This window comes from Bubalus bubalis, chromosome X, assembly GCF_019923935.1.
Source record: "Bubalus bubalis isolate 160015118507 breed Murrah chromosome X, NDDB_SH_1, whole genome shotgun sequence".
Taxonomy (NCBI): Eukaryota; Metazoa; Chordata; class Mammalia; order Artiodactyla; family Bovidae; genus Bubalus; species Bubalus bubalis.
Window position 1 is genome coordinate 66,234,745 of NC_059181.1, and position 26,444 is coordinate 66,261,188.

The 26,444-nt window shown below is 37.2% G+C and overlaps 1 protein-coding gene across 4 annotated transcripts; it reads right to left on the reverse strand.

Annotated features, from left to right (window-relative positions):
• On the reverse strand, window positions 1–24,559 carry RLIM (ring finger protein, LIM domain interacting). 4 transcript variants are annotated; one of them, XM_006043099.3, is made up of 6 exons: window positions 24,375–24,559; window positions 22,509–22,571; window positions 22,015–22,128; window positions 9,038–9,230; window positions 8,106–8,189; window positions 1–6,893 (listed from the first exon to the last, which is right to left on the reverse strand). In XM_006043099.3, exons 4-6 carry the CDS (start codon window positions 9,204–9,206, stop codon window positions 5,311–5,313), a joined length of 1,836 nt encoding a protein of 611 aa, XP_006043161.1. In that variant the 5' UTR covers window positions 9,207–9,230; window positions 22,015–22,128; window positions 22,509–22,571; window positions 24,375–24,559; the 3' UTR covers window positions 1–5,310. The 4 variants fall into 4 exon arrangements, with proteins under 4 accessions (XP_006043161.1, XP_006043162.1, XP_006043163.1 ...); XM_006043100.3 differs by lacking the exon at window positions 22,015–22,128; XM_006043101.3 differs by lacking the exons at window positions 22,015–22,128; window positions 22,509–22,571 and having other exon boundaries at window positions 24,375–24,558.
• Between the last annotated feature and the right edge of the window lie 1,885 nt (window positions 24,560–26,444).

Sequence of the window (26,444 nt, forward strand, 5' to 3'; positions counted from 1 at the left end):
TCAAGCACAAATGATCACTTCATGCATTTTATTGATAGTCTATATTTTAAATCTGCAGTATGACATCTTACATAGGGAAAAAGCTTCTTCCTAAAAGATAACTATTAATAATCAAACCAGCTTTAATATGACTGACCTTTCAAGGTCTTGTTTTGCTTTAAACAATTTTTAGCAGGTGTAAAGAAAGCACTGTACAAAAAAAAAAAAAAAAAGGAAACTGGGTACATTCTCAAAATTTAATACAGGGCTTCCCAACCAGGAGTCTGCTGGATAGATATTGGAAAAGGGTGTTATGTTCAGCTTTAAATTGAAGAAAATGAGAAACCAGATAAAGTAAGACAACCAAATTCATTTCACTTTGGTGCTCCTTTCTGCTTTTCTGAAAGTCTCTCCCAGAGGTCAGGAAGCCCTGGTTTAACAATCACTATAGTCTTTACAGAACATACATTTATGTGCTTCATGTTGAAAGACATAAAGGCCGCCTTTGTTACTGTTCCCCCTCCATATCCCTTTAGATTCTTATAGGCTTCAGAAAGCTTTCCAAAACTGCTGCCCAGTTCTTTATCTGAATCTAAGTAAACGTCTATACCAAAGCAGCTCTTCTTGGGAGAAGACAAAACAGGCACAGATACATAATCAGGCCAACTGCGTACCTACTCAACTTGATACTGGATCACATGGCCCTACATCTTTAAAAGCAGCACCAGGAACAAATGGAGCTATAAAGAGGTAAAATCCAAACATTGGACGTTAAAACACATACAAATCACTCAGTTCAAAGAATGTTAGCAAAGGGGCATTGAAAAGAGTTAAGGCTGGGCAGCTGGTTCAGCCATATCTTGGTATTAAGAAAAATCTGCAATATGAGGAACTGATAGAGGAACCCTCAAATAACTAGGCACAGTCATTCATTATGGGGTTCACTTTCACTGCGTATCTTTAAGATATGTCAATCTAAGCTTGGGGGTCTTTAGTAAACAAATCCTAACCAAAAAAAAGTATTTTGGTGATTTTGAGACTGTTGGGAGGGTGTGCCTATTTTCTTCAAATTTGAATTAGAACACCTATGTAGACATGAAAATAATCATAAAACTGATATAAACTGCTGTTATTCCTTGAACATTCCATCAGCTCAAATATACTGCATTCTAGATACAAAATGGAGTTACTCAAATCAAGTGAGATTGCTTACTTGTTCCAATATTCCTATTTTAGTAATGTTCCAGTTAAGCACTCTTTTCAGAATGCTAAAAATGTAAAGGGTAGGTATATAACTCATAGCTGTTTCTTAGGTGCTTTCTAAAAATCTAACTTAAAAATGAAATACTAGTTACTTGGACCTTGCATTTTAACTTTCCAAATGAATTACAAGTTACTGAATATTACTGAATAACAATTATTGAATAGTCCACAGGATTTTCCAGGTAAGAATACTGGAGTGGGTTGCCATTGCCTTCTCCAAGGATCTTCCCCACCCAGGGATCAAACCTGGGTCTCCTGCATTGCAGGCGGATTCATTATCAACAGAGCTACCAGGGAAGCCATTATTGAATATTACACATACTAAAGAATTATATTAAGGGAAAATAAATGCCTGACATTTGAACATGTGCCTTATCAATCTCTTGCATTACTAAGGTACAGTATACTTTAGTAAGTAGCAATCAGCACAGTATTATAAGACAGAAGTGCCCGCAAATGTGGCTTCTATGTATTTAGTATTGGTAACATATTTGACAGGGAAGCCGGTAAAACTTAAAAACTCAAATAAGGAAGATTACAAATATTTCTTTTTCACAAACAGCAAAGAAAAGGGGTGGAGTAAAGGGGGGGAATAAAAATATCCTCCATCTTTAAAAGTATCAAAAACCACCACAAGGTGCCACTGTATTCTCCCAAGCTGTAAAAATGGCTTTTTAAAAAAGCATTTTGCAACATTCACTTTCCGATTATGTGGGTATTTTGAGAACTGCTGAAAAGTTAGGGCTGATGCTGCCCCATTTCATGTCATGGACATTTGAGAAGCAGGTGATTAAATACAAAGCATATTAAGTGATAACCCTTCATAAAAATAATTTGAGACATTGACATTAGGAGAGAATACTTGGCAGGGAAAGAACATGTTTTTGGCAGGGGGCGGGGGGCGAGGATTACTTGAGGTAACACTTGTAACAGTTTCCTAACCTTAAATTTTGGATGAACTCCCACGATCATGTTTTTAGAGATTTCATGTATACACACACACATAATCCTGGTGCTAAATGTTTTTTTGGAATTGTTTATACAATTGATGACTTATACTCCAACACTAACATGAACACTTTTCTCAATCCCCACCCTCCATTACCACCACTAAGGTATAACTAATGTGTTCTTTTTAGAGCAAATATTCCAAATTAACAGTTTGGTTGATCTTCTAGGGTTGCTAAAGTCTGCAAACTTTAAAGCTAACTTGTTCAATTTTGTTTTTAGTACTAATAAATCTCAATCACGTCAGCTGCTTGCAGTTAAACACCTCAAACGTTTCAGACTAGTAAATGAGTTTTTTAAAATAATCTGAAATAATCAAGAAATGTCATTTTTAGTACTTTTTCCCTATGCTTTGAACAATGTAATGCCCCAACATTGTTTTTTCTTGTTCCTATTATTGCATGAAGTTCAAACTAGGTCCTCAAGACAGAACCTTTCTGTAATAAAGAAAAAGTGCAAAGGTACAAAATGAAATGTAAAGTCTTTTGCAAGAAAATGCTCCCTCAAGAGAACAGTTGTTTGGATGCAGGTGGGAAAAAAGATTTTTGTTCTCCATTGTACATCTGACACCTACAAATGACCTTGTCTTCAATGTCCATACTAGTAAGTACATACTGGTCATGGACCTTGCAAAAAAAAATAATCAAGTAGCAAATTCCACTAAAATATTTGTATCCATTCTACACAGTCCAATGGAAATTAATGAGTGCTATTGAAAAAGGTTTTCACATGCACATGTCCAATATGTGCACTGAAGGCTAAAAACTTAAAATTCTATTTCCAGTGTTTATGAATAGCTTCAGTATCTACATTCATAACCAGCATTCTGCATGAGTTACCTCTTAATACTTCACAAATGAGTAATAATACATCTTGGGAGGTTAGGAAGGTACCTGTTAATAATTTTCTTTTATGCTTAGAATGTGATGCAGTTGTTTTTAAACTATTTAAAATGAACACCCCTATTATAATGGGACATTTTATACCAAGAGGAAAATGAGTTTGTTTTTAGCCAATCAGGACTACCCTGCAGATCTGAAAACTGTAGATTACACCCTTAGTAAAGGATACAAGGAGGCTCACAAATATAAACAAATCCTGACTTTTACATGGACAATTTTTTTAGAAAGATAAAATGTATTACATAAGCGCCATAAACAGTAAAATCTGCTTATATTAAAAAAAAATAAGTGAAGCTTTGTTTGGACATTATTTTCTTGCAAGAGCAGTACATATCCTTAGTAAACAACTACCATATTTACAATTTCCTTGATACTTAGGTAGGATTGAAAGCCAGAGGAAAATATAAAAGAATGAGCTTTGAAATAATCTGTACAGCTGAGTTGGTAACAGTTAAGGTAGCCAGATAATTCCTAAAGCAGACTTATTTATTGTGTAGAGCATCTGACTACATACACCTGGGTATCAGCTCACTTTGTTAAGAGCCAAGGATGTGTTCAATCCCTCTTTGGGCCCACTAGCGTTTCCCAGAAAAAGACAGTCCTCCACAGTCAGACTAATCCTAACCCCAACCAGCCTCAAAAGAAAGTCGGCAAGAGTACTGGGGTTCTTCACAAAGCTAAGGAAACAACATAAAGTGCATATCCCATAGATTGTGAGTCAGCCTTCTCATCTTCAAATATGGGCAGCACAATTAAAATCTGAATTTCAAATAACCCAACATGACTCACTTTCCACAAAAAATAAAACTCCCTTAGTTCTTCATCTTGTCTTTAGATATGAGATATTAGGTCTGTATTAGAGATAGTAACAAGTGTGCACTGGTACCTTGAATAACAAATACCAAAAACAATGCAAATTTGAGACTTCCTACTAGTATACACATCTGTGCCAACTTCACTTCTTATGCTAAATAAGTGGTTTACAGTCTCTTTCCTCCATTTTTTTTCTTGAGAAGCAAACTTGCAAAAACATCAATGTAACTTGTGCTAGGGGGTAGTGGCTTGTTTTTCTTAAACCAAAACTCTGCCAAATTTGCTTCATCTACTCAAGTAGAATACTGTGCCAAGGATCTGTGGAATTACTGTCTTCATGAAAAGTTTAAGTTCTTCCAAGCAGTTTTCTCTATACTCCCTCTTTCATTTCCTGCCTAAATCCATACTCTGTCCTTTCCTTTGCAGGTCACAGTAGCTGTTCACATACATTAAATATTATAGATATGTTCTGCTCTTACATCTACACACTTACAAAAGCAGCTTTGTACTTTGTTTGGTGTGTTTTCTATTTTTTTTACTATGTTGGCTCACAAAAAGCAGTTTTTTCATTTCTAAGCATGGTACTTTACAATTTTTAATGCATTAATACAACAGTGCATTGGAAAAAGTACTGAGCCTCTACAAAATAGCTTTACATTTTTAAACAAATGAATGTGATTTTTTCACTTACACAAGCATAGGCTTTTTTTTTTAATATTTCCACAAGATAAATATCTCAATTAAACTATAAGCTCACTCTACAGTGTGCCACAGTGATGGGCTTAGAAGACAGTTATACACTTAGAAGATCCTAATCTTAGTGTTATTTACACTGATAAGTCCAATATCACCTTGTCTGAAAGGTGAACAAATGATATTCAGAATGTAGCTGAATGTGTGCCAACTAATAACTGGGAACGGTATAGCTTTAAGCAGTCACTTAGGAAACATGTACTGTAACTGAGTCTAAACTGGGAATTTCCTTCACCCCTCTTTGCTATGGCATATGAAACTTTAAAGATCAATATGAAAACAGGTGAGAGTCATTGCTAAGGCAGACCTTTTAAGATAACAAAGGAGAAACTGACAAGTATATGATAAATCATCAGTAATAACAATTACTGATACTGAAGTCAGATTTTTATGTCCTAACATGTTGCTTTTTAAATATTTCCTTTTTGGGGGAACAGAAATTAGAGAAAGGACAATGACTCATTCAGAAAGCAATGACTCAATTCTGGTTGCTACTTTACATTTAAGCACCACTCAAAAAGTGGACAGAAAGCAAGTGATTCCTGTTTGCCCATCACTATACCAGATACATAGCTGAGAGTTCAGACCTTAATCACACAACACTTTCTCTGTTACCAGAAGCTAAGACTGCTCTGCGACAAATAGGACAAGTAGAATTCTCAGATAACCAGCGATCGATGCAGTGGACATGGTACTCATGGGAACAAGGTAGTTTACGAAGTTTGTTGCCTTCTGTGTATTCTGTAATGCAAACACTACAGGTTTTTAATGCATCGTTTTCACCAAAACTTCTCATTGCCAAGTTGTCAATCTGTTCTTTGGTGAGTCCTCTAGGTTGGTCATCATCATCCTCATTTAAGAGGAAAAACTGAGCGAGACTAAGGAAGGGCAGAGAGCCACTTTCATCAAATGTTACTGGGGCCCTGTGTCGACCCTCTCGCCTGGCACCTGATGAGCCTGATGATGAGCTTCCTTCATTACTGCCTTCAAATACCTCTGAGCTAGTCTCTGAACTTTCACCATTGGAACTGGAACTAGGACTCGAACTGGAACTTGAACCAGAACTGCTACTACCACCAGAACCCCCTCTTCCATTCCGTGACTCTGACCTTTCCATATTTCGACTCGAGACTGAGCCACTAGGCTCTGAATCACTATCACTGTACATAAAGTAGCTTAACTCACCAAAACCTGTCATTATCTGCCTTAACATGGTCTGAATTGCAACAGATGTAGTCTCACTTAAACCAGTATTCAAGATTCTACGAATTGGAATTCTGATGGTACTGACATAGGTTCTCACACCTGCTCGCTCAGAACGTGAAAACGTACGCCTAAAACCTCCTCGTTCACTTTCATAAGTGACGGTGTTGTTTGGCGTCTGAGACCTTGACCGAGTTCTGCTAGCTATGCTATCTCTCTGCCGATATTCTCCAGGACGAACTCTTCTTACTTGAAGATCAAGGACTATGGTTGGAGGTCTCTGGCCTGATCCTGTAGATTCACCATTGCCAGTTGTGTCTGAAGATCCTGCTCCTTGTGAGGCATTTCTTGTTCCAGAAGCTGCAAAAAGACCTCTAGTTAGTAAGTCAGGTCCACTTATTTGCTGTCTTAATGTCACATGGTGCCGGGTTCTAGAACTTCCTTCAGTCTCATTTACCAAAGGATGCTCAAAAGTCTGAGATGAGATACTATGATGAGATCTTCGTGGAATTTCACTCATTGGATGTAGAGGTGATCTACTTCTTTCAGCTCTTGCTCGGGTTCTCCGATGGTCTGGGCTCCTACTTCTTGCCCTTCTCTGACCTCTGGTAGGTGGGGCTTCTCCTGTTAATGCTTCAGTTGAATTTCGTTCTGATCTGGGTGGCCTTGAAGATGTTGTTTCAGATCGTGGATTTTCCATTTGTCTTTGGCTGTTGTTGTCCATACTTTCTCCACTAGAACGTCTTGTAGGTGGTTCATTTTCATTCTCTGGATTTTGGCTCCCATTATTACGGTTAACATTGATCTCTAAACTGAATCTGAAATCACCACTGTTTGGATTAGTCCGGCTCACTGCTCTCCAAGATTGGTTTCCTCTTTGCCCACTTCTTGTCGTATTTCCAGTTTGTCTGACTGAGTTAAGCCAGTCTATTATAGAGTCACCATTAGATACATCATCTGAAGAGTCTCCACCTGTTTTTTAAAAAGGGAGGGGTGAAAAGGAACTATTAAAAATAAGAAACCATACTCTGAAACTTCATATTATTAGCAGAAAAACATTCTGAACAAACTTCAATTTACAGATTTTGTTTAAACTATACTGCACTGATTGGCAAGTAAAAGCAGGAAACTTTCAATTCCATTTTAAAACAGCAAGCTAATCCTAGAGAAATTTAAAGCATTTTTAAAAAAAGGGAATTGGGAGGAAGTCTATTTTTAGCATTGTATACAGAGCCTAGCGTACCACTGGGGACTGTCAGAAGACATTTTTTCAGTCCACTGTCAAAACATTAACATAATCAAATAAGGTAAAACACCAGTTAAGGTACAGGGCTAGTATTTTAGTTCAAATTACATTTTTTGGGTTAGATTTTTATTAGTCTACAACATTTCTTTGGGCTCTTAACTTAAGTGCCTTGGATAATACAGGACATTTAAAAACTACAGGACTGCTTTAGACATTGCAAAAATATAAACAAGATTTACAGGTTACTTCTTCATGTTACCAAGATTTTAAATTAACATGAAATTAGAGATCAGAACAAATAAAGAGTCTGAACCTAGCACAGTACATATACAGCACATTCAACAACCTAACTGTTATCATATTTCACACTGAAGGAGAAACACCAGACCTGAGGTAAGAACAAGATTTCTTAACAGTCCAACTATTTACATTTTGAGCCAAATAATTCTTTGTTGTGGGAGCTGTGCTGTGCATTTTAGGATGTTTAGCAGCATCCCTCACCTCCACCCACTAGAGCAAACAGCAAACTCCCAACCAAAAATGTCTCCAGACATTATACCCCAGTGAGAACCACTAGATTAGAGAATGCAACCTTCCTGCTGGTAAGGAAATCAGGTTTATAAGGAAGGAATAATTCAGTGGGTACAGGGGAATTTCAATGAAGGTGGAAAATCAAGAAAAATGATCACATTTAAGATCACATTATATATAATTCCTATATCCCAATTAACACTCAAAAAAATCCCACAGGTGAAGCAGGGAAAAAAAAAGTTAACATTCTCACCAAATATCAAGAAAATGCCAGTTCTTTTTATGAGCAGTTACTTAACACCAAATTAATTTGTGCTACTGATTTGGATTATCTTTGGCTGACATTTATCATTAGGAAGCTCCTTATCCATTTCATCCTTTACACCCCTCTTCCAAGAAAAACTTACCTCTATTTTCATCTGAGTTTTGTGGTGGTGGGCCCTCTTTAATTTGTTGAAGTCTCCTCAGCAACTCTTCCTCAGTACTTTCACCTGAAAACAGTTTAAAATGTTTGCGAAGTTATAAATAAAATCCAATGACTTATCCATCTGAGATGACAACCGAAGAGTAGGAACCTGAGTAAAATTCACCTATTTGAGAGCATGACATTACAACTTATATTTATTTGTATTCCTTTCCAGTTTACAATATGCTTTTGCATACAATATCTCATTCTTTAAAAATGCAACTCTGGGAGATAGATATTATCTGCATTTAAGACAAAGAAACTCAGAGTGAGTGAGATGATTTGTTAATATAATAACCATGCTAACACCTTACCTTTTAAAATTTAAGCAATCGCTCAAACGTTAATAGAATTAAACAGAAATGAGGAGAAAGTGATATAATGAATTTTAACTAGAATCAAATGGGACCTAATGAGGCAAAAAAGAATAACCAAGCACAAATTTCTGAATAACTGACTATTTTACCCAAGGCTAGCTCTGGTTGATTATGATTGGGACATATTCAGAGAATGAGAGATGACAAAACAGAGTTAAGTCTGTCCTAAGAACCAAAGTTCCCATTAGCTCTTCCAGACCATTGTCTAGTAGTTAAATAAAGATAAATAACAAAAAGATTGTTCAGCTCCACTCTTTTCAATTCAGCTTACTATGAATTCATAATATAATTCCTCACTATAAATCCTGACATAGGATAATTGCAAATATGAGTGAACAAAATCAAGTAGTAAGTACAGCAGTAAATTTCATTCTCTATCCCTGGTATTAAAATCACACTTCACAATGGTAAACAAAACATTTTTTAAAAAAACAGTTGTTTTTTTAAAGACCAGCAATTTATATATATGTAAATCTTTAAACTACACATTGCATACCTGGGGTGCCTAGCAAATTGTTATCCCTCATAAGCCTATAATCTTCTTCACTGAGGTTATTTACAAATTGATAGAAAGCTTCTTCCCGATCCAAGCGGTCCATCTGACTTCTGCGCTGTGCTGCAGACTGATCACCACTTCCTTTATCGTTACAATCTGAGCTTTCCATCTTGATGAACAAGTGGAAAATTACCTAAAAGGAGAAAGGAGATCACTCTTGAAAACAGAAGTCAGTATATCTTCTATAGAACAGTTTTAATTATGTGAAAATCCAGAATTCAGTTTGAGACATGAATTTTAAGACCTCATATGAATGCAAACTTCCTAATACAAACACTGAAAAGCACTATCATACTAGGAAAAGACTAGGTCAGGGGTTGGCAAACCATGGCCCATGGACCAAACTTAGCCCTGGTGACTATTTTTTCTCCTTGAGATCTAAGGATGATTATTACACTTTTAAATGTTTTTCTAAGAGAATATTTTGTGATGTGTGAAAATTATGAGATCCAATAAATAAATTCTTAGCTACTTGTCCAGAGAAAAGTTTGGTTAGAGAAATACAGATAAGAATTCAGCAGTGTAGCAAGAATTGAACGGTGTCTATTCAACAAGGTTAAACCCAAGCAGCTTACTGAATTCTTGGCACTATAATTGCTTTTGTTTTTTAGTCCTCACAATGACACTGTGCACAAACACTGTTGTTGTTGTTATTCCTTTTTTACAGATGAAGAAACTAAAGTATAGAGGTTATATAACTTGATCAGGGTTACACAACTAACAAGTGACAGGGCCAGAAGCTGAACCCGGACAATCTGAATTCAGGTTTCTCTATGCTCTACTGCCTCTCACAGAGATATGCCATGTAGAACAGAAGTTCTAAAAATGCTAATGGTCAAGCCCACTTTCTCCATTTAATACGATGAGTGTGCACTGGTAATTTAGAAAAATGTTACAGGATGAGCATGGCACTTGAAATGCTGTCAAGTTATAATTGCATCACCGTGACTTGCAGTGCACAGACCACCAGTGCAAAGGAGTGACGGTGCCGCATAGTCTCTGTCACAACTACTCAACTCTGCCATTATAGGAAGAAAGCAGCCCACAGGCAGTATGTAAATGGATGCGTACAGCTGTATTCCAGTAAAACTTGCTGAACACTGAATACCATCTCTAAAGGCACAGTGGAGTATGGATTATTTTATTAGAGTAGATGGCAAATATTTTATTTATAATGCAATGACACTGAAACTGTGCTAAAATAATAAAATATACATTAATATTATTAGACTAAGCACTCATCATAGTATTTCCAATTCACAGGAAAGCAATGGTCTGAAAAACTAGAAAATTTAAAACAAAGATCACAAAATATTTCCTCACAAAAATAAAAAATGAAGCTTCAACCAGAGTAAGTTTCTAAGTGGCTCATTTGTTGGCTAAGCAAGGAAAGACATTTATCAATGTTGTGTTAGCTAAATTGCGTTTGACTGCAGAAGCTAAACAAATAGTCCACAGGAAATAAACTGGTTTAAGATTATTAGCCTTTTAATGAGAACAGGTGCTCAAAAAATGACAATACTGGGATATATCAATCATCAAGTGAAAAACAAGGAAGCAAATGAGTAGTTCCCTTTGGTTCTTGAGGAGTTGACAAATATAACTGATACTATTCAGTTGCTTATTCAAGGAGTCAAGTTATTTGAGGAGTTTGAAGTAACTAAAGCAGTAGTCTCTATGAATAGTTTGCATGGAACAACTAACTACAGGTGATAACATTTTCAAAGAAGCTGAGAAACACTAATTCAGCACAACCTGAGGTGGAATCTGTGAAGATGTGTTACAACTGAAATGGTGGTTAAAAAAAAAATGCATAGAGCAAAAATATATTGAGTCAGGCAAATTTACAATTAAAATTATATGTTTGTATATTGATTAGACAGCATACTTAATGTGTGAAGATATTTTCAACGACGAAATATGTAAAATCTCATTTCAAATCAGAAAACACTAAATGGACATCTGCAAATGATTCTGATGATAAAGAATGTTTAGCCCCAATTTAGCAAAATGTTATCCTACCAAAAAGAATACCATTCTTCTCATTAGTAGACCTGTATTATAAAACATTGTACTCATTTATTATTACATCAAGAAAAACTGGAAATTTGGCTTCTTTTTATATAAATAACTACGTAATATGTTCAATTTTAATTAGCAAAGTGAAAAAAAAATTACTATCTGGCCTTTTACAGAAAAAGTTTGTCAACCCCTACTCTGTATAGTACATAAAACTAGCCAAAACTTAATTGCCACTCACTATTTGTACAGCCCTAGGAAACATATAGTATATTCTTTTCCTTCCAACCCCAGATTGACTCAAGTTCACAATGACAAAATAAAAGTTAACTCAGAAACATGTGAAAATCTGATTTGTGGAAAAGCAGTAATCTATGTTGGTACTACAATTTAATCCCACACACAAAAGACCAAGTATCTGGATGTTTATGTCAATACTAGAGAAAAATAAAAACAAGCCATCTTTCAGATATTAAAAAAACAAAGAAGACTGTCTAGCTGATGAGTCTAAACAAATTTTAGTCTATACATGGGCACATCTGGCTCTCCACTGTTTTTCTTAGATCATTATTCTTAGAACTAGTCTATCATTCTTTAAACAAACAAGATGAATTATCTCAAGGAAAGGGAAAGGGAGAAAGACCTTAATATTTTTTGGAGTTTCCTAATTTCATAACTAAGATTTCTTAATTTTGGTAAGACTAAACTATATAAATTTCTGAAAGATGCTGTTTTTTACATAACTTGAAACTGTAAGACTAGAAGTCAACAGGTTAAATAAAACACCCATTAACGTTATATGGACCAGGCAATGAAAAAAAAACAAGCCAAAATTTTCTACAACTTAGTATTGGTAATAAATAGCACACAGTTAATTAAAAAAAATATAGAAAAGCACAAAGAAAGTCCAGCCATAATTTCCCAAACCAAAGAAAATCACACTAGGCTAATATTAAGCAGTTAATATTCTGAATAGTAGTAACATGAAAGGATCAATTCCACTTATGAAGGAATTGATCAATAAATAGTTCTGAAAATTTCTAAAAACTGAAAACTCAGTAGGGTTGAAAGGCTTTAAGAATGCAAAGCTTTCAAAGAAGGCAAAAATTTCTGATAAGTTCTGACATTTGAAGGACAGGAACCAAAGATAACAGAAAAATCACATACCAAGGACTGTTGCAAGAATGGCACAAAGTCTTAAAAATAGCGTCAGAGGTTAAAGCCCACAAGGAACAGAAACTTTCAAAAGTATGGGAAAGAGCTTTTAAATGGCTTTGAAAAACAAATCTGAAATAAGAATGAGATCTTTTACTAAGCCTCTGATACAGATGGTATATTAATAGAAGATGGTAGGTAGAGGCACTCAACTTCTATCTTATTCAGCAAGGAGAATCATCTTCCAACTGAAAGTAGTGGAAAAAACCAAGTTTCTAAAAAAAACAAAACAAAACACAAAACAAAACAAAATCCAAACTGCAAAATTTCGTCTTTGAGAAATCAGAGAACAGGGCATACCAGATGATCTTAATCTGCAAAGAAAGTGACGTCTGTAAGCTTTAACACAGCAAAATCTGGCACAAAACCTGGGGAGGGAGAGCGCATGGAATTCTGCTATAGACTATCAGATATATTGCAAACATGTAGAAAAACATGTTCACCACAAGTGGAATTCACTGTCAAATGAACCTCATTTGCATTACATAGTCTTCTTTCACACAGAACTTGCTTTACAAGATTCTCACATTAAAATCACCTGAGGAGCTTTCTCTGGGGCCAATCAGACAGCGACATTTTAAAAATTCCGCAGGTAATTCCATTGCACAGTCAGGGTTGAGAAACTTTTTGATAGAGGCATCAGGATAATACTGCTGAAACACCTGGCTTGGTTTTTGTCCAGAGTCTGAAAAATTTTTGCATCCTATTTTATGGAGAAATATAGGCTAGATCCATGCTTCTCAAACTTCCAACATACAAACGAACCACCTGGAAATCTTGTAAAAATACAGGTTCTGATTAAGTAGGTTGGGGGTGAGGCCTGAGAGCATGCATTTTAAATAAGCCTTCACGTAATGCTGATGCTGTTAATCCTAGAATCAGTTTGAGTAGCAAGGAGCTTGATGACAATACAATTTAACAGATTCACAGTTGCTGAATACCACTCTCAAAGATTATGGAGCAATGTTAACCTGCAAAGAGCCCAGTCTTAAGCATTTTGAAAAGAACCAAGTCAAAGACATGCCAGCCAAATCTATAGACAACTCAACGCTGGGAGTTAGTAATGAAGATGTATATAATAAAAAAAACAAATCCTGAATTCTCAGTGGGCTGTGAGGATGAGTGGAAATCAACAAAAATGATGGTAAATGTGCTACTTTAAACACTTTAAGGGTAAATGTGCTACTTTAAACACTTTAAGGGTTATCAAGCTGATGGGGAGAGGGGGACCTGTCCTGGCAACATGAAGATGACCTGAAGTTTTTAGTTAACAAAAGCTCAGTTAAAAGCATGTTTGACTTGACCGTTAAGAAACCTTGGAGTCACAGGTTGACAAATCTTTCCTAGGTCACAGTATTCAGATAAAAATAGGTAGTAGTGTCAATGCTACTTGCTGTTCAGACTCTATGTGGAGTATTTGAAACATTAAAAATACATCCAAAAGGACACTGACAAACACAAGAAAATATCTCGAGTGACTAAGATGGTGAGAAGCCAGGGAATACCATAAAATAAATGGCTGAATTACTTGAAAATGCCCAAAGACAACACTAAAAATGGACACGATTACCACCGTCAAATATTTGGAGTTATAACATATAAGACAGCAAACCACAGGGTCAAATTAGAGCCTAGAGTTGGAAAAAATATGAAGCAAATAATTCTGTCTTTTAAAAGTGAAACAAATAAAGACTGTCCAAAAGTAGAGATGCAACCAGTCTCTTGAAGTAAGCTACTACCAATTTCTGCAAGTATTCAAGTAGAGGCTAGATATTAGGTAGGAGTTTGAACAGACTGATTTCAAAAGACCCTTTGGACTAAAATGTCATTAAGGATAGACAGTCCCTTGGTTTCCTTAGTCTGGGTCTAGGGTCATACTAAGCCACATATTCCCAGTGACACAATTTTGTTATAACATTTTCTTAACAAGACCAATCCACTTTATATTGCCCCATCCTTTCCCTCCAACACATCTTGTACTTTACTGCCTTCACACTTCTAATGCTCTCCCTTCAGCCCTCCGTTTAGTCTCTCCCCATTTCACTCACCCCTCAAGGTTCAGTGAAATCTTACCACCTGAGAAGCTATGACTGCCTACCTCAGGTAAATTATTTTCAACTGTCTCTGCACAGCATTTGCCTGTGCCACTAGTGTCACTTCCTGCCTCACAAGGTCTTTTATGTTTTTGAAATACTAATTGTATTCATATCTTATTTACCCAACAGATCCAAAAGATCATTTCAACATATTATCAATATAAAAATTATTGAGATGTATTATATTCTTTTTTAAAATTCTAAGTCTCAGAAATTTGGTATGTTATTTTATACTTACAGCACATCTCAAATTGGATGCTAAATTTTCAATGGTTAAAGTGAAATGTAGTCCTAATGAAACAAAAAAGTCATGTTTCATGGAAAAAATTTACATTGTTTATTTAGCGTAATTAAAATGAAAGAAAAGTAAAAGTTCAGTTCCAGTTAATTAATGACATTTCAAGTGTCCAGTAGCCACATGTGCTTAGAGGTTACCATATCGGACAATGCATGCAGCTTTAAAGAATTTGTTCGTAAGGTAGAGAAACTCCACATACGGAAACAGCTCTAAAGTGTTCCCAATATACTGTTTCTGCTCTATAAACCCACTATTTATGAATCCCCTTTACGCTTTTCAAAAGTAAAATAATAATGGTGACGGTGAGGTGAGGGTTAGTCACTCAGTCATATCCGACTCTCTGTGACCCCATGGATTGGGGCCCGTCAGGCTCCTCCATCCACGGGATTTTCCAGGCAAGAATACTGGAGTGGGTTGCCATTCCTTTCTCCAGGGGATCTTCCGCACCCAGGGATCGAACCTGGGTCTCCTGCATTGCAAACAGACTCTCTTTACCATCTGAGCCACTAGGGAAGATAATGGTGAATACTCTACAAAAACACATGGAATAGATGATTCTTAATTACACTCACCAATCTTCAAGTTCACTCCTGACCTAAAAATTCTAATATTTCCTACATGGAAACTAGAGACCAAAAAAAAAAAAAAAATCACACCTCTGTTCAAAACCCTCTCAACACTGTGATTTTGGAGACTGCTAAATCCTAAATAGCTCCTGCCTGATGAGTTTAGAAGTTGGGTTATTCTATTCAAGAGGGATTTTTATTTTGGTTTATTATTTAATTCAAAATTTTAACAATGAGACACACAAAGTAACACGTAAACAAATCCAAATTACTATTACTTCCATAGTAACATGCTGCTCTCCCTTCCCCCTACCTACACCAGAGAAAATAAAGGAAATTATTTTCCCCACATGGCATCCTTGCAACACACTCATTTATTTCAAAATTGCAATCAAATTGGCAAGGCTTCATTAAACAGAACACACCATGTTTTTTGCCAAGGTATAGACTTTCATTTAAAATGCTGTTCGTTTCTTGCAGTTGATTAAGGCACAGGGAGAGAAAAAGCCTACTTGGTTCCCTACTTTTGCCCAAAGCATTCATTCTTTCTGCTTTATTCTACATTTGCCTGGGTTGGGAGTGGAAGTCAAGAGATTCCAGCACTGGCAAGACAGATGTTACAGCTTTAGAGAGTTACAGCTTTAACACCTGCCAAGGTCCACTGGACTAGAAGTTAATTACATTTTGGAAAAAAAAAAAAAAAAAAAAAGGAAATCCTGAATGTAAGCAATGCCTTCAAATGCCTTGTAAAATCATCTTATGAACATACACCCAGTGAGTCTGGTCTCATTTTAAGCAGTGCCTTCACTACCTAAGCGGTGAAAAAAAATGAAAAAATGTTAATAATTCTAAATCACAAGTTCGGAAAGTTAAAACATGCCAAAGATGTCAGGAGACTGCAGTTCAAATATTCAAATACAGATCTCTCTCCATTTTGGTGTGAAAAGATCATGTTAATAAAATGGGTCTCTAGATTCTACTCTGTGGTGAACAACATTGTGGTACATTTCCAGTCTAAATTAGGTATGAGAAAAAAAGAATCCCCATACCCCCTGGGCTCCTTCTATCATCATAAATGAGAAAATTTTAAATCTTTTCATTCAGTTACCTTATATTGAGTTATAATATTCATGTGCACAGTCAGAAATTTTGGATTAAATAGACGGTTATCATCAGTCAATTTTAAACTTAAATATTTTTATGGAAAACTTAACCAATAAAACGTAAAAGAAAAAACGTGTAACTGTTCTTAAATCACTTAGGTCTCTTCCTAGTTAAAAGTAATATCCATTGCCCTATTCATACAGCCCTTTCACCTATATTTCATTTAAGCCTTCCAACAATTCTATGAAGTAGGAATCACAAACTCTATTTTACAGATAGGAAACTGAAGCATAGAGAGAGGAAGTGATTTACCAAAGGCCATGAGGCTAGTAAATGGAAAGAGCCAGCAATTAAATCCAGGTCTCCTGATTCCAAATCCAGTCAACTTTTCAATAAATGGTCAACTGCCTCCCAATATATCCTAAGACCATATACCTTAAAAATACATTCCTTCAATCCTAACAGGCATGTCCAATGTATTCAACCTCACTATCAGCTTTTTAGTTGATGTTTGGGGTTTCCCTGGTGGCAAAGAGTCTCTCTGCAATGTGGGAGACCCGGGTTCGATCCCTAGGTTGGGAAGATCCTCTGGAGAAGGAAATGGCAACCCACTCCAGTATTCTTGCCTGAGGCATGGACAGAGGAGCCTGGCAGGCTGCAGTCCATAGGGTCACAAAGAGTTGGACATGACTGAGCAACTTCATTACTTTCACTTAGCTCATGTTCACTTCTGGTATGAAAACTTCCAAAAGGACAAAACATCTTTTATAAGCAGTATGAACCCAGCAGGGCTTCTTTTTAAACAAGTCAACTTTTAGTATTTTTGTTTTAAATACAGTTGCCCCTCAGATGCATAGCATATGTTATTATCCTTATTTCTTTCAGGGTACTGTGTGCCAATACAGCCAAATCTAGTCCTGGAAAGTAAGTAGCCAAATTAGAAAATTTGCCCAGTCATTTCAAAAACTACTCATCTGGTCAGTAACTGTATGACTGTGTCAGGTAAATTTAATTCTGGGGAGGAAAAGCCAGCAAGAAAACCAAACTTGAGATTTATTCTATAATTAGGGTGTTTAAAGCAGATTTTATTCACCTTGAGAATTTTAAAGCATTTTTAGTGATTTCAATTATTCTACAGTAATTATCATATATTAATATAAATTATGCACGTTTCTGACCACTGCTATAATTATTTAATTCTTCTAACCCACGTACAGTAATCTTTAAAACATGTATTTTTGTTTTGTTAGGGCAAAAAGTCACTTAAAACATACTGTTCAGTATTAATGGGTCAGGAGACCTGGTGCTAAATGTAAGCAAACATACTATATTCAATGGACATACTCCATCAATTAAGATTTAAGGCACAAAAATATAGAGTTAAAAAAACAACAGACATAAAAAAATGAATTCTGAAATTCAAAAGGTTGTATGAGTATCAGTTTTAAAATAGACCACATCTATTAAGTCTGGAAGAAATCACTTCTTTTTAAAAATCAGAAAGTACAGGAGGGAGGAATCAAGATAACCTAATGTCAACCAACTACTGAAGTTATCTTGGGCATTATCACCTTTTGGATGTGTTCAAACAAGCTCCAAAATTCAATAGTGTCCTAAAGTACAACACACCAAAAAAAAAAAAAAATCATAGGTATCAACATAAAAATGTGTCATACTGAAAAAAGGGCAGGCATTATTCTGTTTTCTGTTTGCAACAGAGTTTCTTTCTTCATTAAGAACCTCATAGAGCATATGAGAATTAATGACAGGCAAGCCTTGTATATAAAGAAAATGTCAGGTCAATAATACCATCATCAAAATGAAAAATACTTAATATAGTTAAAAACAACAAAAAAAGCCAAGTCACAAAGAACTACTGAATTTGAGGTCTGGATATAAAATACCATTGTATATGTAGTTACCAGAAGTGTTGGGAATTTTTCCTATACAGAATGATTAAAACTTTACAGCATTTGCAGCCAACAAATCAAAGGTTGACTGAGTAGCAGGGTGGAATTCAGCTCTGTGAAAATGAAAAAAGAGAAGATACTAGGTTCTAGTCTTGGCTATAAGATTAACTACGTGAATTTGGCCAATTATTTAACCTTTTGCATCTCAGGATCTCCATCAGTATTAGTGTACTGGATTAAGCTATCTACAAGATACCTTTCCAATTCTATGAATCCAGACTATGATATAACCCACATCACATTACAATATAGGCTGGAAAAATAAAGGTCAAGAAACATGAATAACTAGGATGTAAGTTTAAAAGCTGCGCTTTTCTCACTGCTACTTCACTCGTACACTTCTCTTTTTATGACTATCTTGTTTTTAAAAAACAAATACAAAGCATTCCTCTTTAAAAAATAGGGTAGGCTTTATGTTTCACTGCCTTACTGCACAGTACCTCTCACCAGCCACACAATTTATTTCCATTATTGGCCTATTGGAGGATGGTACTAAAACTTCTGCCACTGCTGATACTACTAGAGCAGTATGAGATTACAAAATATCTGCATGGCATAATTCAGAGAGACATTGAATACAATGTCTTTTGTATTCTATAATGTATTCTACACAATGTCTTTTGTATTCTACTAAAACTTCTGCCACTGCTGCTACTACTAGAGCAGTATGAGATTATAAAATATCTGCATGGCAAAATTCAAGAGACATTGAATACAATGTCTCTTGTATTCTATCTTTATCACTTGAAAAGGACATGAGGGATGGTGTGGGGAGGGAGGAGGGAGGAGGGTTCAGGATGGGGAACACATGTATACCTGTGGCGGATTCATTTTGATATTTGGCAAAACTAATACAATTATGTAAAGTTTAAAAAATAAAATAAAATTAAAAAAAAAAAAAGGACATGAGGAAAAAAAAAGGATTCAGCACGTGTTTAATCTCTAGGCAGGAGTTGTGCAGCTTACAAACAATTCTAATGACAACAACCTTCTAAAACAGTTAAATCAAAAGAATATTAAGAACGTCAACGCATATATATGGAATTTAGAAAGATGGTAACAATAGCCCTGTGTACGAGACAGCAAAAGAGACACCGATGTATAGAACAGTCTTATGGACTCTGTGAGAGAGGGAGAGGGTGGGAAGATTTGGGAGAATGGCATTGAAACATGTAAAATATCATGTATGAAACGAGTTGCCAGTCCAGGTTCGATGCACAATGCTGGATGCTTGGGGCTGGTGCACTGGGAGGACCCAGAGGGATGGAATGGGGAGGGAGGAGGGTTCAGGATGGGGAGCACATGTATACCTGTGGCGGATTCATTTTGATATTTGGCAAAACTAATACAATATTGTAAAGTTTAAAAATAAAATAAAATTTAAAAAAAAAAAAAAAAAAAAAAAAAGAACGTCAACAAATCAAAGGATGGAGACCAAGCCAAATGCTGCCAATTCACAGGAACAAGTTAGTTTAAAAAGGAACCCATTATGACATTTCGATTCACTCAAGTACTTAAGACAGGGAATTTAATCTTCGATTACCCAGTTCATGTTCTTTTACTATCAAGCTATGCCACTAAATTAGAATTTGGTCTTATGCACACTAACTCAATTCTGATTTCTCATTATTCACAAGAAGTCAATGACTCAAAAACCCAAAAGGCTCATGCGCTTATTTTTAAAACGTTTTAAAGCAAAAGTCATTGATTACTGGCAATTCTGGTGTTAGTAAATAAAGTACTATTTTTTAAGATATAAGTTTCCCACCAAAAATGAACTATTTTAAAATCACATGACTGAAAAATATCACCTACACAAATGACTCCTATATTGTCTGAGGAAAATAATTTTGTGTTACAGAACCAAACACATTGACAACTGTGATTTCTGAACCAGTGCTCCTACAGAGAGATGATGACAAAGGTGACCGTGTATACCCAGCTTGTCCATATGAGTAGCAGTCTACAACTGCTGTCCTATAGTGATTATTAATATGGCCTTCTTTCACTCTTAAAAGTGTCCCAGTTTGGATAAATTATAAGGTGACCTCAAATGTAACTGACACTAACAGGAACTTTGGTCAATACAAAATGAAAAATGTAATTATGAATTAAACCCTTTCTTCACACAATCAAATGTAGAGCAAGAGGAAAGAGACTATTTTTCATTTCAGAAAAATCTGAAAACACCGAACACAATATCTCCTTCCCACCACAGAATGGATTATGTTCATCATCATGTAAATACTGTAATAGCAGTCCAAACTGCTGCTGTGAAATTATTGCAGTAAGTCCACAAATCTATATACACACATGTATTATCTACAGATATTAGTCTTCTAAACATATGTATGTGATATTTTGACTAATGAAATTAAACCCTTGAGTTGAAACACTAAAATACAAGAATTTGTTGTTCAGTCTCTAAGACATGTCCGACTCTTCTGCAACCCCATGGACTGCAGCCCGCCAGGATCCCCTGTCCGTGGGATTTCCAAGGCAAGAATACTGGAGTGGGCATTTCCTTCTCCAGGGGATCTTCCAGACCCAGGCATTGAACCACTTCTCCTTCACTGGCAGGCAGATTTTTTTTTTTTTTTTTTACCACTGAGCCACCAGGGAAACCCCAAATATAAGACTATGTACAGCAAAAACATCAAATATCTATTTCAGGAGCAAAACCACAAGTTCACAAATATACTCCCAAACTGTTTAAGATTGTCAAGATTTTTACCTCTAAAATAAACTGCTTTATCTGGGAAACTTCTATTTCAAAAAAAAAAGAAAAAAAAAAAGTGTTATTGCTTTCTTACACTGGGTATCAAAATGTCAAAGGATCATGTAAACTGGATACTTTTAAAAATCAATGGGCTATAAGGTTTGGAAATGTCTGTATTACAAAATGTTTATACACACATTGTAATTTGATAAATGCAAATGTCCCATTTGATCTACTGTATATAAGGCCTCACTACATGTTCACTAACATCAAAAATATATCCAACCAGCCTAACACTTCTAGATATCACTTCATTATTAAGCTACTTCTTAAAACCACTTCTAATTTTAAATTGTTTATCAAATTATATTACAGGCAGTAACAGCTGAAACAAAGAACCCTGACAGACAGAAAAAGAGAGTGTAATCGTTAGATAAGTCTTACTTGCTTCATAAAGCAAATTTCCTTCGAGTGTTAACAGAAGTTTTTGATGCAACTTAACCTATAGATATTTTTTATTACAACCTTTCATTTTTTTTGCATTTCTGATCTAATAACAATTCTAAGGACATAAAAGTTTATTGATTTTGGCATCAGACAGACCTGGGTTAAAATAGGGGCTCCTACCACTTATTACCTTTCTGAGAACAAATTATCTAATAGAGAACAAATTATCTAATCTCTCCTCTGAGTCTCACTCTGTAAAACAGGTAACATCCTCATGAAGCTTGGCTGTAAGGATTACAAAATCACACATGTGAAGCACAGGACCTAACACATAAGTATTCAATCCAAATTAATTATGAATTTAGGCTAATTACCCATCCTAGTTTGCATGGGACAATCCTGGTTTGCACCTGTTGTCCAGGAAAATAATGTTCCTTTTTTTCTTAAAAGCATCGTAGCTAGGGCAATAAATTGTGTGGTTACCTTAACAACGATGATGAAAGAGGTTGATATCAATTAGAGTATTATATATTATGACTTCTCCGATCTTGAAGCAAAAATATCAAATGTCACACAAAATAACTTGAGATTATATTCCTGTAATATAGTCTACTGTTAGTTCATTTAGTTATTCAATAAACATTTAAATATTATTTATTTATACTCATCCCATTCCAACAGTGATTAAAGGAAGCAAATTTCTATTTTGTTCTTTCTGTTTTATACAGGTACTGATAAATTTCAGACATTATTTTAAAAGAAAACTGACAGCGCTAATGAGGTTCCAGCTACTCAGAAACACTACCCTTTGAATTCCCAGTGAAAAACACCCATTCTGACCATTAAGAATGCCCGACACCAACTAATATATACCAAAGAAGCCCATTCAATTACAGGGCCCCCAAAACAGAATAAATATTTTAAAACATGCATTCTACACATAAATCATCAGGAGACGCAACAAAAAATAAAATTACCTGACTGTTATGACATAGTATTGTATACAATAAACTGGATTTTAGTTTTCTTCACTCTCTGCTCTAGAAAAAAAAAGAATCCATTATTCTTCCTCTTTTATAAGATAGACATTTTCTTTGTAACAGACACATCCTAAAAATTACATATCCTATGTATTTTAGATACACACCCGTCATAATTCAACCTAATTCCACATTAGTATTAGGATATTTGGTGAGACTAAGGTCAGAGGGAACCAACAATCTTATATGTTAGACAGAAGGTATCTTTTAAAGGCTGACAGCCCATCTACCTTTTAATATAAACTTACTTAAAATGGACTTTTACGCATCAGATCAGTAATTATTTTCAGATTCTCACAGTTACTTTCAAGAACTTATTTGGTACATTACACTAGCCTAAGGCAGGAACTAAAATACGAAAAATCATCAGGACATCTTAGGCTAAAGAAAAACACTTTTTCAGTAAGAGAAGAGTATCCTAAAACAAAATTTAAAAAATATTTAGATTGGTCTTCCTGGATATTTTATTTCTACAACTTAGAAAACTGATTCTGGGGCAGCGATAACTGTGCCTGCCTGCTCTCAAGTCATCCAGGAGGGACATAATATACCTGATGGGGTGATAAGTGTATTTTGTCTTCAATAATGACAAGAATTTTTTAAAAAAGGACTAATAGTAATTTATTTCTTCCTCCTTTCAATCATCCGAAGCCACTGCGGTTAATTCTGATTCAGGAAATGCGGACTCCTTATTTCCAGCAAAAAAATAATTATTGTGGGGCCTTGCTATGACTGAATGACAACCTAATATAAATGCTTCCTCTTTCTGCAAAACGAAAGAACGACCTAAATAGACAAGCCTGCTAGGCCTCAGATTCCCGGACTAACCTGTGGAATAAGTATGGTGAAACTGTCTAGGGAAGGAACGTGGCTGTCTCCTCCATCTTGAAATTAATCAGCATAAGGGAAAAAGGGACGGAGTATTCAGGAAGCAGAAGCCCAACCGGTTAATACTAGTTACTAAAGCTATGGCGTACGTGGCAGGTACCGCCCGCAGAAGCCGAGACCCTCAGGCATTTTTTGAGGGGGGAGGGGTTGGGTTGTGCACGGATTGAACGGAAATTAACTTCAAAATCATTTGGCCCAATTCCCACCCTCAGCCAGGGAAAAACAACAAACACGCAACGGCTTTTCCCTCCCTTTTGGGGGGAATCCGTGCAGTGGTATCTGGCAAAGGAAACGCAAGGGTTATTCAAGCAAGGGAGTAAACCACATTTGTCTTAGATCCTCAGGGAAGATGTCATCGTGGCCTCAGGGGGCGCCTAACTGATAGTGCCCTGTAGAAGCAGAAGGCTCAAAATGGGGTTTTGCAAATCCTGGGAAATCTCAAGGCCCAAGAGTTCCCAGCATCTAACTTAGAGCAGCCTGATTTTTTCCCCATTTCCTAAACCCAAGCCCGCCATGTAAAAGAAAGGGGGAGGAGGAGAAGGAAGTCTCCAGAGAACTGAGGAGAGGAAAACCTGAGACGATCAAAGATTCTCATGCCTGAGGCCAACACTCGAAAATCGCCTCCCCCAAATTCTTAAGGTTTTGGAGGGCCCCAGCTGCGGCTCGCGCGGCCACGGAGAGGAAGTACTACCTACCTCCTTCCCCTTCTTCAAAAAGCCTGTCGACTATACACCCAACTAAAATGGCAGCGGAGACTACGCCACGGAGCCCCCCGCAGCAACCGGTGCCTGGGGTCCGGAAGCGGCGCTAAGCCTCCACCACGATGCACCAGTCAGGCCATTTTGAGAGAAAGCAGCAGATGGGGCTTCGCTGTCTTCCTCTCGCTCTCCATCCGTTTCCCAAGGCTTCACTTACTCGGTTTTGGTGTCGGGATCCGACTCGGTCGGTTCGGCCGCCGCCGCCGCCGCCGCCGCCGCCGGGGCTCCTGCGCGCCTCCCCTGCCGCAGCTCTCAAGCCCGCCTCCGATGAGTCGCTGGTCGAGACCCGCCTCTAGTCCAGCGCCTGCTCGGAGACGTTGCTCAGGCAGCCATTATCTTCCCCATTGTTACCAAGCAGCGACAGGAAACGCCTGCCCACAACAGGAAGTGATGATGCCGCGTCCTGGCCCCGCAGCCGCAGCCGATTATCCACTCCCAGCCGCTTATCCAATCCCAGGCGATTCCTCGAAAAACCCTCGGTGAGAGGAGGAGGTGGCCGGCTGACGACGCGGCAGGGCGGGCCGCGGCCTGGAAAAGGAAAGCTGCTGTGCCGCCCACCATGTGACAGGCCCCACCCTCCTCCGCCATTTTGAATTGTGGCGAGAAATTCGCGTTCTGAGAACTGTGAGAACCTTTCCCATTTTGAAAACTGGAGGACGTCACCGTATGACTGCTGGAAGCCCTTTTCAGAGAGTGAGAAACGCGATATTAGTCTAGCCTGACGTCGATTCACACAGTCAGGACCGGTTAATACAGCATCCTACTTTTATTCGAATACATTTATCGAATGCCAACTGTAGGTGTCAAACACTAGTATAGATTTTGGGGATACAGCGCAAATTAAAGCAGACCAAAATCCCAGTTCTTGTGTATCTTTATATTCTTGGGGGGAGGGACAATAATTATAGTATATAAAATTAATGATAAATGCTAGGGAGAAAAATAAGGCGAGGGAAGGTGGGTGGGAGAGAGCCCGGTGGCGGCAAATGGGAATTGCAGTTTTAAAAAGAGTGGTCCGAGGTGGCCTCTCTCAAACGGTAATTCTGAAATTCTTGAGAAGGGGCGGTGTTTGTAAAAGGGTGGGAAAATTTGATAACGTTGGAATCTAAGGGCGGTTAAGGAAGGCCTTTCTTAGATAGTAATGCATGAAAGAAGGTACAGTATGAGCTAGCAAGTCGTTTTCACAGTTAAGAAAAACAACTACATGGACTTCCCCTCATAGGTCAGTCGGTAAAGAATCTGCTTGCAATGCAGGAGACCTGGGTTCGATTCCTGGGTCAAGAAGATCCCCTGGAGAAGGAAATGGCAATTCACTCCAGTATCCTTGCCTGGAAAATCCCATAGACAGAGGAGCCTGGCGGGCTACAGTCCACGGGGTCGCCAAGAGTCGGACACGACTTAGCGACTAAACCACCACCACCACCACCGAGGAAGGCCTTTCTTAGATAGTAATGCATGAAAGAAGGTACAGTATGAGCTAGCAAGCAACAACTCTCGTTTTCACAGCTAAGAAAAACAACCACAGTTTTAGGGTGTTATCTCGTTTCTTTTCTCATTTTTCTGTTTTCTGTGTTTTCAGGTAACAGTCCAGCTACACTGGCTTTCTTAGTATTCTTCCAACGAACTAAACTTGTTCCCACCTCTACAACTTTACTTAGGCTGGCATTTTCCTCTTCATATCTTTGCTCTCATCACCCAAACCTTTTCTCAATTGTCATCTCCCCAGAAAACACTTCCCTAACCACCCTATCTGAAATTACAACTTCCCCCATGCCCTTACTGGGCTTCCCTGGTGGCTTAATGGCAAAGAAGCTACCTGCCGATGCAGGAGACACATGTTCCATCCCTGGGTCAGGAAGATTCCCCTGGAGAAGGAAATGGCAACTGACTCCAGTTTTCTTTCTGGAGAAATCTCATGGACGGGGGACTCTGGTGGGCTCCAGTCCATGGGGTCTCAAAGAGCTGGACACGACTTAGCAACTCAACAACAACAACATCCCCTTCCCAGCTTACTTTTCTTTAAAGAAATTCATCTGAAAATATTTGTTTATGCCCACCCCCTTAACAGTAAGCCTCTTATTCACTGTTATATCCCCAACAAGCTCATAGTAGGCCCTCAAATATTATTTGAGAGAGTGCCAGCCTCAGCATGATGGCCATTTCATCACCCAGACATGTATTTCATTCCAAGCAGTTACAACAATATCCCTCATACTTACCTGCTCAA

What these genes read in the sequence shown, in the direction of transcription:
- RLIM (XM_006043100.3), bottom strand. Translation starts at nt 9,206, where the DNA reads ATGGAAAGCTCAGATTGTAACGATAAAGGAAGTGGTGATCAGTCTGCA. An exon ending in CAATTTGCTAGGCACCCCAG is followed by an intron (nt 8,190 to 9,037) that starts GTATGCAATGTG and finishes AACTGTTTTCAG; the next exon opens with GTGAAAGTACTGAGGAAGAG. An exon ending in AAACTCAGATGAAAATAGAG is followed by an intron (nt 6,894 to 8,105) that starts GTAAGTTTTTCT and finishes TTTAAAAAACAG; the next exon opens with GTGGAGACTCTTCAGATGAT.